This window comes from Myxine glutinosa, chromosome 8 (assembly GCF_964187855.1).
Source record: "Myxine glutinosa chromosome 8, kmMyxGlut1.1, whole genome shotgun sequence".
Lineage (NCBI taxonomy): Eukaryota > Metazoa > Chordata > Myxini > Myxiniformes > Myxinidae > Myxine > Myxine glutinosa.
Window position 1 is genome coordinate 169277070 of NC_136268.1, and position 14277 is coordinate 169291346.

Sequence of the window (14277 nt, forward strand, 5' to 3'; positions counted from 1 at the left end):
GAGGGGATGTTAAACAAAACCTATTATTCCAACTAAAGCCATGGCGGGAGTATGCGCTCTACTGAGTGGCGTTCTCGTTTGTTTGCTGTAATGAACGATTATTGTCTTTGGGTCAGGTTGATATGAAACAACTTGGTGACCGCTTAGGTAGCTTGAGTGAAGCGGACGCAAATCTGTGTGTTTACTGAATGTCAGAAACCCATCGTCAACAAGAGCATGATTGAAAGGCTCAGAGGTAAACGAACAAATTACAAATTCCTGCACTGCACTCTCAGTAGAGTATCCTGAGTAAGAGTGGCGACCCATCCAGAACATAAGCCGAGCCAAGAAACTGCTTCGGCAGAACGGGTTATCTGTAAAGAGCAAGGCGTACGAATGAGTACGAGTGCGCAATACTAGCAAATCGATGCGCAGCTTGACATCTGTCTGACCGTTGCTGCACTGAGCACCAATGTGACGGTTTATAGTCGTGGATCGCTGGTATTCAAGTGGAATGCAAAGATCATTTTTGACATGTTTTTAAAGCAAACTTTGTTGAAGTATTATAATGTTGTAATAATGTGGGCGGAGGCATAGTGGTCGACGTCGTGACGTCAAAGAATGTCGTTGTAGTTCGACAAGTGTTTTGTTTTTATTGCGATTTTCATCAGATGCACTCACATTGAATTTCACTTCACTTTTTCCATCGTGACTTAAAGAAGAGTCCAGTGATATTCGGAAAATAGAAGCTTAGTTACCTTCTGGAAGAATTCTTCTCCACTCTCACCTTTTCCTGCCTCCGCAGCTAGAAATAGGATGAGGAAGGAATGAGGAAAAGTTATACTAGAAAGTTGAACGAAATTTAAACCCCTAACCTTCAGATTACTGGGCTTAAGCGTTGAAGCAAATCTGTTGCTCACACAAGTTTATTTGTAGAGAAGTTTAAACAAAGATTTGAACGTATGCTCAAAATTTCACAAACACCATGAATCAATAAAAGTTGCACAGAAAGAGAGAGTGGAGGCGAATGTGTTGCGCAATCTCGAATTCAGGGAAATCCAATTGTGCTTCATCCATGCCTGAGGATTACGCAAAATAAATCATATCCCTTGGGTTAACACAATGGTCCAGGCGCAGCACTCGAAACAACTCCTCGACGTCAAAAGGAGAGCTCTGCCGAACATCAAATGATGTAAAGAGATCGAAATACAATATTATCTCCATGAACAGGATGCCATGGGACATAATGAACGGGTACGCAATCGATTGTTGGAATCGCAAAAAGTGGCCGAGAAATGGGTTTACGGAGTACCGAGTGTTAGAAGCTGCCAACAGGTATTTTTGGAAAAACTTACATCCTGAATTTAATCAAAATGCTTTTTGGCAGTTTTGAAAATGTCCTACAGGGGAGATAACTGGTTCCATGATAACCCACTGAAAATGATTCTAAAACTCATTTATCCATAACAATTATTTGGAGCACCAAATGACCGATTTAAATGCTCAAATGTATCTTTTCTGATGGGATATCCCAGATGGTTTCAAGAAGAAAAAAATGTGGTCAAGATCAAAGGTTAAGGTCAAAGGTCATGACATTTCGTTTTTAAAATGAGCAAAAATAACATCAAAAATTGTTTTGATCTGGAGACGTTTGTTAGCTTTGCCAATTTTTTTGCTATGGATTTACTTTTACTTTCAGAATGAACCTTAAGGTCTCCTGATCAAATGCCGATCAGCAAAAGAGACAATTGAATGTTTCCATGGTGACCATTACAACAAAGCACTGAGGTAAGATAGTCCTCAAATATGCACATATGACGGTGTAAAATGCATACATTAACATGTACAGTTCGGACGATGCTCTTCATTAAAACAATGACTGTTGGACTTCACAATGCATATGATTGATGTAAAGAATGACTTTGACTGGAAACTTTAATGACCTACTACCTAATGACTGGAAACTTTAATGACCTACTACCTAATGACTGGAAACTTTAATGACCTACTACCTAATGACTGCAAACTTTAATGACCTACTACCTAATGACTGGAAACTTTACTTGGTATCGTTATTCACACATTCACACTGCATTGTACAAATGGTTGCTATGGAAACCTTGTTGACAATTTACATGAATTTATTATCACAATTCAGTTTTAACAGAAACTTCAGTCACTGGAAGACGTTTAATAGCTTCAGCAAATTGTGTACAATAGATTCAATTTTACTTTGTTAATAGGACTTGAGGTCGACTGATGAAAAAGTTGCTTCAATGCCAACCATTATAATTAAGAAATGAGGTTAGATTCGCTTAAAATATGCACATTTAAAACAACTAAAATGCATACCTGCACAGGTCTGACTATATGCTCTTTATTTGAGCGATGAGTGTTGGACTTTGCAAGGGATATGACACATATAATGATAATGATGATGCTTATTATCATCACTAGCGGGATCGTCGCGCTGCGCACTCCTCACCGCACGCACCTTTGACCATAATTCTTGCATACTGAATTCTGCCTTCCCCCACCCCCCTCCCTCCGGGTACCTGAGCTTCACAATGCATCTTCATCATACTAAAATACGCCATTTGGTGTTTATCTGTCTGTCTGTCTGATGATTTTTTGACCGCGATACATTCCGTCGTTACTTATCCAATCTCAACCAAACTTCACAGGATGACGAAGGGTTACACAATAAAGGTTGTAGCACATTCATTTCGCCCACCCCCTCCCCAAGGGGGTTTTCTCCCCCAAGCAGGGTTTCCCCGCCATTGCCGTCAATGGGGTTGCGTGTTGAGGTGTATATCCATGTTAAGTTAACTTTATTGTGGCGTTTTTCCAAGGCCGCTTCTAATACCAAAACGAACGATAATAGCATAATATTTATGTTATCACAAATCAATATTAATTCAAATAATATCACACCTCCGCAAGGTGTTTTTCCGACCATGATAACACGTATAAAAAGCTTAACGTACCGTTTTCGTGAGAGCAACGGCGGACCAGAAGTAAAAATATTATAAACCACAAGCGTCTTTGATTACCTTTTTAAATAGTTGACAATGCTGTTAAACACTAAAGTGAAATAGATTTGGATGAATCCGCACATCTGTCTATGCTAATCACATCAACTGGCACAAATTATCGCAGGATCTACTTCAGTCTATATAAGCTCACAATGGTTAATAACACCACCTTTCCTGCCGCTTCCGTGGAGTTCTTCCGAGGAGTTTTGTGATATGCGATATTGTCCGCCGACTCTCCAACCCCCTTCTCCCCCTGACACCCTCACGGAAGTAAAATTTACTTTTGGTAATTTAGATTGGTGAGGCACGGCCTTATCCTTTCAATGACCTGATCGAACAATAACATGTTATAAACAATTTTTATTTTGGAGGCTTGAGGCACTGACTTAAATAAAAGAGAAGAAACGTGTATGAAGAAAAGTGTATGACGTTTGTTTGCAAGAAAGAGATTGAAACTAGGCCGGAAGATATAGTTTGAGTGAGACAAAGTTTGACCAGCAATCCTGACACGGAGAGTGTAGGATGGTTCCGGGCACCACTTTAACACTCAAGTCTGAACACTAGTACTACCCTGGGCGGTTGCTGTCTACAACATACTACTTAAAAACATCTGTCATCCTTTCAATGACCTGATCTAACATGTTGTAATACCATACACAGTCTGATCCTTTCAATGACCTGATCTACCCTGTTATAAGGTCATGCATGTTCTGATCCTTTCAATGACCTGATCTACCATGTCATGCATGGCCTGATCCTTTCAATGACCTGATCTACCATGTTATAATGTCATGCATGGTCTGATCCTTTCAATGACCTGATCTACCATGTCATGCATGGCCTGATCCTTTCAATGACCTGATCTACCATGTTATAATGTCATGCATGGTCTGATCCTTTCAACAACCTGATCTAACATGTTATAATGTCATGCATGTTCTGATCTTTTCAATGACCTAATCTACCATGTTATAATGTCATGCATGGTCTGATCCTTTCAATGACCTGATCTACCATGTTATAATGTCATGCATGTTCTGATCCTTTCAATGACCCGATCTAACATGTTATAATACCATACACAGTCTGATCCTTTCAATGACCTGATCTACCATGTTATAATGTCATGCATGTTCTGATCCTTTCAATGACCTGATCTAACATGTTATAATGTCATGCATGGTCCGTTCCTTTCAATGACCTGATCTACCATGTTATAATGTCATAAATGGTCTGATCCTTTCAAACACCTGATCTAACATGTTACAATATCATGCACGATCTAATCCTTTAAATTATGTGATCTAACATGTTATAATGTGATGCACGGTCTGATCCTTTCAATGACCTAATCTAACATGATATAATGTCATGCATGGTCTTATCCTTTCAATGACCTGATCTACCATGTTTGTTATAATGTCATGCATGGACTGATCCTTTCAATGACCTGATCTAACATGTTATAATGTCATGTGCGATCTGATCCTTTCAAAGACCTGATCTAACATGTTATAATGCCATGCGCGATCTGATCCTTTAAATGATGTGATCTAACATGTTATAATGTCATGCGCCATCTGAGCTTTTCAATGACGTCATTTGACATGTTATAATGTCATGCACAGTCTGATCCTTTCAATGACCTAATCTAACATGTATTAATGTAATGCAAAGTCTGATCTGTTCAATGACCTGATCTACCATGTTATAATGTCATGCATGGTCTGATCCTTTCAATGACCTGATCTAATATGTTATAATGTCATGCACCATCTCAGCCTTGCAATGACATCATTTAACATGTTATAATGTCATGTACGGTCTGATCTTTCAAATGACCAGATCTACCATCTTATAATGTCATGTGCCATCTGATCCTTTGAATGACGTCATCTAACATGTTGTAATGGCATGCACGGTCTGATCCTTTAAATGACCTGATATACCATGTTATTATGTCATGCATGTTCTGATCCTTTCAATGACGTAATCTAACATGTTATAATGGCATGTGCGACCTGATCCTTTCAATGACGTGATCTAACATGTTGTGATGTATGTCATGTCATAATGTCATACATGGTCTAATCCTTTCAATGACGTGATCTAACATGTTATAAGTCATGTGCGATCTGATCCTTTAAATGACGTCATCCAACATGTTATAATGCCATGCATGGTCTGATCTTTATTTTTGCATTTCATTGTTGTATTGCGAATTTTGCTTGTCCCGTATTCGTGTTTGTGGGTCGAGTAATAACAAGAGAAAAATGACCACATTGTGGTCACCAGCTGCGACGTGTAGAATCATGAGGATATCCGTTGCAATATGCGCTACCAAATTCGACCAGTCATTAAATTATACGAATGCACTCGCGTCTTTTTGTCTTTCAGTTCTGGTCTTGTCCTTTGTTTTGCGACGCAACATGCTTCATCAACTCTTTACATATAATGTATGGACGTGAATGTTATTTCTGTTAATGTTAATGTTAATTCATTAATGTTATTTATTAATGTTAATTCTGGGTGGAAGAGGGATAATTTGAAATGGGCTTGGTCGGTCGAGGACGTCCGAGTGTATGCACATGCGCTATTCAATAATTACACATAATTTGTGTCAAGTTCTGTGAAACGAGATTGATATGAAAACATTCATGTTGTCTTTGTTGCTAAATTTATTCTGGTTTCTTCAAACAAATCGCGATTTTAGTTCCTCGATGTTCTTACCTCATACCAACGCACATCCAAGTGTATGCGCATGTGCTATTCGAAAAGGCACCCCAACAACAAGAACAACAATGCGGTCCTCTCATAGAGCTGCTCGTCACAGCTAAAAACCACTTGTTGGCTGTCCGATCAGATGAGGCTTCGAACCTTCCCGCACGAGCGAAAAGATAAACCCGCCAAGTTATAAATACGCCTTGGAGTAAAGCAACGTTTGGCTATCTGTCGCCCGTGATATTAATCACCGGCGACACGAGACATGTTATAATGTCATGCATGTGCTGATCTTTTCAATGACTTCATGTAACATAAGAAGTAAAAGTAATAATAATTGTCAATAATAATGAGGATAATAACATGACTCCCCCTGCCGCTTCCGTCGTGAGCGGGTGTACTATTTAATATAAATACAACACGATGGAATTTGTTAAATAAAATTTGAAGAAGAAAAAGACGATTTGGTCACAAATATACAAAAATAACCACATACATTTGCTCCATTATAATAAAAAAGATACCATTGAAACTTGAATACGTCTATTAATTACATAATTTCATGTCTCCGGGGTTAAGACCCCTGGGTGATGGATGGCCAACCGAGCTCTAACTCCGAGGCGTTCACCCAAAACTATGGCGGTGCCTTTTGCATGCGTGGGAGTGGAGGGTGACAAGGCTTACCTGCACGGATATCACTTGGGCATCCTCGAACCCACGACAGATAAACAAGACAGACATAGAATTGGAAAATGTAACAAATTACACATACCACAGATTACACAAATAGCTAAATCTGCCTCAAAGAAACTGGGAGTCCTGTTCAGATGTCGAAGATTCTTCTCCTCTCAACAGTTGCTTCAACTATATAAAGGATTGATTCGTCCTTGTATAGAGTACTGCTCTCACATCTGGGGAGGTTCTAGTTCCACATACTTACTGGACAGAATTGAATTAAAAGTAATTCGACTTATCAACTCTGCCAATGTGACCTCAAAACTTGACCCACTCAAATTACGTCGCAAAGTTGGCTCTCTTTCTCTTTTCTACAGATATTACTTCGGTTTTTGCTCCCAAAAACTTGCTGCCTGTATACCTCCGCCATTAGCGAGACCACGGATTACTCGACAAGCCACCCTCTCCTTCGACAAATACACTAAACAGATCACAACGACAGCCTGCTTTCACATGAAAAACATCGCCCGTCTCCGTCCATCCCTCTCCTCCACGGCTGCAGAAACCCTCATCCACGCCTTCATCACCTCCCACTTGGACTACTGCAACAGCGTCCTCTATGGTTCACCCTCAATAATCACCAATAAACTCTAATACATTCAGAACTCCGCTGCCCGTCTACTCACCCATTCCCGGACCCGTGACCACATCACCCCCGTCCTTTACAAGCTTCACTGGCTCCCCATCCCCCAGAGAATCCAGTACAAAATCCTCCTCTTGACCTACAAAGCCCTCCATAACCTGGCCCCATCCTACCTGGCTGACCTCCTCTCCAGACACACTCCCACCCGCAACCTCCGCTCTGCTGGTACCAACCTCCTGATCCCCCCCCCCCCCCATGCAGACCAAATTCAGATCCTGGGGGGACAGGGCCTTCTCCATCGCTGCTCCCACCTTCTGGAACTCACTACCTCACACCATCAGAGACTCCTCCTCACTCACCACATTCAAAACATCACTCAAGACCCACCTGTTCAACACTGCATTCAACATTTAACCCACAGCATTTAACCCCTGACTATCTCTTCTCCTTCTCCTTCCTTTTGCTTTGATTATTTACCTATTGATTTTTGTCTTTTTGCACTTGTTTTTTGTACTCTGTCAAAGCGCCTTTGGGCTTCTTGAAAAGGGCTATATAAAATAAATGTATTATTATTATTATTATTATTATTACATCTCATGATTATTGTGTGGCCATTGGCAACTCAAGGGTGGGCCGTTATTATGTTTGTTTCTTCCCCTCCACTGCCAAACTCTGGAACTCTTTACCTTCACATGTCTTTCCAAACACTTATGATCTTCTCCTTTTCAGAAAGCAGATTCTCTGCTTTCTCAAAAACTCTTAGACTATTCTCTCCTTCTATACTTTTCTATCAATGCAGCTATTTTATTTGGCCTGGCCTCGATGAGGACGACATAGTCTGTGCCTGGAGCCTTCTACATAAAATAAATAAATAAATGAATAAAGGTTTCAATGAAAATAAATGCAACACGAAAAAAAGAATGTTGAAGTAAAATAAATCCTATATCGAGACGTCTCCATACGGACTCATATACAACACAAGGGGAAACGAATGTAAAAATAAATAATGTTCCTGCCGGCCGGCACTTAACTCTGGTCTGAATGACACGAATCGCCACATGGCACAGTGAGTCGTGAAGCAGAGGCAAAACTCCTTCCTCCGATTGCTCCACACTCACTAAGCTCCGAGGTTTCTCAGGCGCACACAGCACAGAGCACAACCATCACAAGCCAGCACCAAGAGAGAGAGAGAGAGAGTTGTGTCCGACTTTCACGTAACCCGGAACAGAGAGAGAAGTGTGACGGCACACGATGGAAGCCAGGACCAAGAGTGTGTCTGCTCGTAATCAAGGTCAGAACCAAGAGAGAGAGTATAGCTGCGACCATGACAGGATGAAAGCCAGGACCAAAAGAGCGAAAATGCAGACTGCTCGTTATGAAACCCCAAACCAAGGAAAGGAAAATGGCGGTCCTCTGCATTTTTGTTCCTTGTGCTGGAACATTCTATGATGACGTTACACTCTCACCAATCGTGCCATGCCATTGCATTGCTCCAACCAATCGTTATTTGGGGTGTGGCCTCACGGACACACCCGGTGTCCATCGAGCATATTCGGCTAGGTGGTGTTAGTAGTGGTGTCCGGATCCGGTCGGCGACAGCGTTATTTATTTCTGATCCTGATCGCATGGCTGGTGGTGTAGTGTGTTATAAGAACAAAGGAGAAATGACAGAGGCAACTACACACAGGGAATTTACCCTTGTACCCTAACTAATTAGCATAGCTCCACCCCTTGCCATGGATACAAATATACACTTACGCGACATCCGGGCATTACTTAGTTACAGGAAGGTTTCTTCTTCTTTGTGACATTCCGAGCACACTACCCAATACAATTCTACCTGGACTAAGGTATTTCATGACTTACCCCCACAAACGTGACCCATCCCCCCCCCCCTCCCTCCCCCCGGAAACGTAGTTCCTGCAAGGTTTGATGCAGGCATTACCATTCCAGCCTTAACACTACTTGTGCTGGTAGGGAACATTGGGGGAAGGAGAGGGAGAAATGGGGGAAGGGGGCTTTGGAGAGGGAGACTGCATTTGATTATACTTACTAAGTGGACCAATTAATATTTTTGTTTGTTTTATTTTCGGGAATAATTTTCATTTCTTATAACACTAATCAAAATATATGATTTTGTTGATTCTGGCTCACTTTGCCCAATTATGGTTCAATATGGTTCAACATGATTCAATATGGTCCACGATGGTTCAACATGTTTTTTTTTTGGTTTTTTTAATTTATTTAATTTTCAATTTTTTTCAATTTTCTAAATTTTTTCATTTAATTTTCAAATTTTTTTAATTTTCTATTTTTTCTTTTTTATTTAATTTCCCCCCAAAAATTCAATTGTATCATTTTCAATTATACATTTTTCCCAATTTTTAAAATTTTATTTCCAATTTTTTATTTAATAAGCCCTATTTGACATCTAGACTCCAGATATCGCTGTTGAGTTGATATGAAGTGATATGTGTATTCTTCTTCTTCTCTTCTCCTATTAAAACATTTTTTAAATTGATGTTGGTTCAAACATATAGCATCTCTTTACCACCATGCCCCTTTTCTCCCATTCCTCCCTCTCTCTTTTCACCTTCTCCTCCTCCCTCTCTTCTTCAACTCCTTCCTCATGCCATGCCTCCGTTGACACGCCACATTCCAGCTGAAAAAGCTTGAATACGTGTTTGTTGGTTTGGAAGTGTTTATTGTAATATTTATATTCATGTTTACAAACATCGCAATCTTGAACACATCGTTGTGTTCATTTCTATTGAAATAACAAAATAATTATTAATCGTAAAATCAATTTTATATTTTCTTTTTTTTTTTAATTTCCAAATTGTTTTTATTTAAGTTCCAATTTCCAATTCCCCCCAAGGGTTAGCATGTATAATCTTGACATTATCCTGTTTATATTCTTTATTTTCCTCCACAGTGCATTGAGTTTGATTTATTTTCCGTAATGCCGTCAATCTTTTATGAATCGCTCTTTTCTCCCTTTCCTCTCTCTCTCTTTCCTCCCTTGCCTCGATCTCCCTCTCCTCCCTCTCACTCTCTTCCTTCTCCTTTTTCTCCCTTTCCTCTCTCTCTCTCTTTTCTCCCTTTCGTCCCTCTCTCTTTTCTCCCTTGCCTCCTGTTTTTTCTCCCCTTCCTCCTCCTCCTTTTTCTCACTTCTTTCACCCTTTCCCCCCACTCTTTTTCAACTCCTTCCTCATCCCTTGCTACCCTTAAACCATCTCCCCATAGAATATTATACATATATTCATCTGGATTTTGAGCTATTCTTGTATCTATATAATTATTTTTCTTATAATAGGATACCAATAGGATTTGTTGACAATTTCTAAAAGAGTTTTATATTTCATAACTTTGAGAAGTTGACTTTTATTTAATATTTTAATCAAGTCTCTATTTGTGGGTTTAGCAATATTTGTATAAGGCCACTTCTTAATTCCAAAATTTCCCTGTTTATGTTGCAATTCATAAGGAATGAAAAATTTTGACCCCTTTTCTTGTATCGTTGAATACAAAAATTATAATTCTCTTGAAGCCTTTTTCCTGCCATTTTATATTTAAATGTTTATGTTTCTGAAATATACATGACATTAATATTGTCGCGTGAATCCCTCAGTTAATACCGTGGGATTGCGGATGGCCAAACGGGCTTTAACTCCGAGGCGACGATCAATTGCGGATTTGACTATGCTAGCATGGGAGAAAGAAGGAAGAGGAAGAGGAGGGGAGCTCTTACCTGACACGATCCGAGCAGTCTTCAATCCTGCAAATTAATCTCACACGAACATGGGATTTGAAATGAAAGAGAAAATAATAGAAGGGTTTATTCAAAATAAATATCGGGACAGGGAAACGCGGTGATAAAACTAAATTCTAGGTTGGGACGTCCCCACTCAGATTTCAAATACATGACAATGGGAGAATGAATAAAATAAATGTCCCATCATGTATTAGTGAATGCAAGCTTATCTGTCTGGCAGTGTAGCGTCGGGTTGATTTTCAAGCGTGGCGTCCGACGCAGCTCCGGTTGGCGCAAAGAAAGGCCTCGATCCGCCTCGTTCACGCTCCGCTAGGCCCCGAGCCACCCGCTCAGCGGCACGCCTCACTTGCCCGCTGCCAGGCCCCATCGGTCGCATGCGAGGTCCCGTTTGCTCATAGCACCAAGCCTCGCTCCAAGCACCAATCCCCAGGTCCCAAGAGCACCAAGAGCTCCAAAACAAGACCAAGCCCAAGCACCAAGAGCCCGTGAAGAACCCAGGGAAGCCGACGAACGAACACCAAGAAGAACCTTGGGAAGACGCCGACCGTTCACCAAGCACCGAGCCCGCCAATAACCCAGGGAAGACGACAGGGAAGACGACAGGGAAGACGACAGGGAAGATGACAGGGAAGATGACAGGGAAGACCGCAGGGAAGACCACAAGGAAAAAGAACCAGGGAAGATGACGACCGAACCCTGAATGCCCACGAGCGAGTCGTTTTGTCCCCCGTGGTCTGACGTCAGCTCTCTCGCGTTACCAATCAGTCCCTTGCTTCTTTGTGGCCTTTTCCCGCCTTCTGACGTCACTGGCCCTTCCCTCAAATCAACGACCTGCTTCGAAGTAGTGGTTTTGCACCTTCCGCCCTGGTTGGCCGAATGTTCGCGCCTTCCGTGCTGATTGGCCGAGGTGTCCATAGTCGGTGGCCAATCAGTGTGCCGCTTCCTTTCACCAATCAGTGGCCAGCTTCTGACCCCAGCCAATCACACGTTCCCTGGGCGTGGTTCCAGCCTGCCTGGCACAATGTTTGTCGCCCGTGGTGGTGTACTACGTGGCTGCTGCTTGTTGCTCTTCCAAAGTCATTGTGGTGGCGGGGAATTATTTAATGTGTGCACTAATGGACCTATCTAAGGGTCTATAGAATGTATTGCCATAAGGGACACTGGATCTTCACAGAGGGAACGACACATGAGGGAATTTTACCCATAATCCCTGTACTAATTAGCATGCCCTGCCCCCCTCATGGCGGGGACACAGATACAACTTATTCTGACCTCCGGCTATACATAGAACTTATTACAGGTAGATTCCCTATCACGACAGTCGAGTACCTACCTATGCAGATTTACTCGGATGTAGATATTCCTCTACCCCCTGACATAACAATATGATGACAGGTAATGCCACCCAATCTTCCCACGACCAAATGGGTTTGTATTCCATGACTTTGTATTCCATGACTTTGTATATTTATCTTGATTTTCTTCCTTCTTTGTCACACAAACCATCACTTTGGTATCATATATTTTTTTATTCTTGAAATCATGTATTTGTTGTTTACAAATTGTGCTTCCACATATCTCATTCTACCCACCATGTGGGTAATAGTCTTCTTTATGAGACCAATTAAACCACCTAGATCTTTTAGGTGTATTGAAAAGAACCAATTATACCCCAAATCAAACATATCATACCCCCATATTTATCAATTATCATATTAACTACATATCCTTCTTTATAAAGTTTAATTGTAAGTAGATAGTTCTGTTCAACATACCAGCAAACATTCTACCCACCATGTGGGTAATAGTCTTCTTTATGAGACCAATTAAACCACCTAGATCTTTTAGGTGTATTAAAAAGAACCAATTATACCCCAAATCAAACATATCATACCCCCCATATTTATCAATTATCATATTAACTACATATCCTTCTTTATAAAGTTTAATTGTAAGTAGATAGTTAAATTTAATAAGAAAAGGTGTATGGTCTGTAGAACCAGGTGTTGTGGCTGTAAATTCGACTTGTTTGTTGGAGTGCTGTAGAATATGTTGTTAAATCAGTGAATCTAACTGTCATTGTCATCTGTGGGCTTCGATTAATTGATTAATTTATACGGTAATTATTCTTCATATTAATATTTTTTGTTAAATTATATTTTTGTCGTTCAGCCTGTGCCTTTGAATAATAATTTGATAAATCAATATCTAACTCTCGGGATACTGCAAAGATAGAACCATCTTTTCCAACATGTCATTTTAAAATGAGATTTAAAATAATAGCCGGCGAAGCCGGTGTTGTCAATGAACGAGTACGTATTATGTTGAAAACCTGATTATGCCTTGGCTCGAGTATCCGAAGCGCCATGGGCGCAGCCATCTTGCGTGGGCGGAAGTATGCATAACAAATTTAAAACGTTCATAAGGAGTTTCTTTCACCCGTCGTCGTTTGATTCACAATCTTATGCACCTCCAATGTATTAATAAAATAATTTAAGACCAACATCGGCCCGCACGGGCCTGGTTATCTTCAACAAAACGCGTCACCAAACACCGGACCCAATGAGAGTCGAGCATTTGCAAAAATATTTCTAAAATGAAAGCACTCAATGATGGGCGCCATCTACCGGATGCGGAAGTTTGCATAAAACAATTGCGAAAAAGTTGAATAGGAGCTTGTTTCACCCGTCGTTCTTTGATTCATAATCTAATGAAACTTGTCATTAGTAATTAAAATAAGTTAAGACCAACCTCGTTATCTTCAACGAAAATCGTCATCAAGCACCAGAACCAATGAGATTCGAGCATTTGAAAAAATATTATTACGCGTTTCGGAGGGTGAAAACGGCGTCAAATATTCTAAAATTGACGAAGAATTATTTTTTTAGAAATCTCGCGGCCGTACGGGATAGTTTTTCACGGCCAGAAATATGGTATAAGCGGTTTACATATTTAGTTTAGAAATACGGATAGTTTTTCACGGCCGGAAATATCCGAAGTTGAGATGGAATTCACCGAATTAATCACTGCAAGTTAACGTCTTCTGGTGGACGAAGCTGCCGTGCCCGGAGAGTCAGAGAACCAGCCCTGGCGCCTGACAGCGACTGAAGTTAGAAGACTACACACTTACTGTGAAAACGTATGTTAAGCCCAGTTAAAAATAGGCCTTAAGCTGGCACATCGTATAGTTACTTCCTTAAGCTTCTTGTGACATTTATTGTATTGTATGCAGGTATTGCCATCGGGGAGGACTGTCTGCTCTTCTCTTTTAGCAAGTCTTACCAGGTACGGTACCTACTACACCTACCTACTACCAACTACCTACCTACCTACCTACCTACTACCAACTACCTAACCTACTGATGCCATGGTGATGGGTAAAATAGTGGCAAGAGGTATGCAGGTATTGGGGAGGACTGTCTGCTCTTCTCTTTTACCAAGTCTTACCA

The 14277-nt window shown here is 40.8% G+C and overlaps 1 protein-coding gene across 1 annotated transcript in view; it reads right to left on the minus strand.

The window, feature by feature from the left end:
* BICC1 (BicC family RNA binding protein 1) overlaps nt 1-14277 on the minus strand; it is a 564931-nt gene that overhangs the window by 386363 nt on the left and 164291 nt on the right. The window contains 1 exon segment of the mRNA XM_078784015.1: nt 738-784. Coding sequence (XP_078640141.1) covers nt 738-784 — 47 coding nt within the window.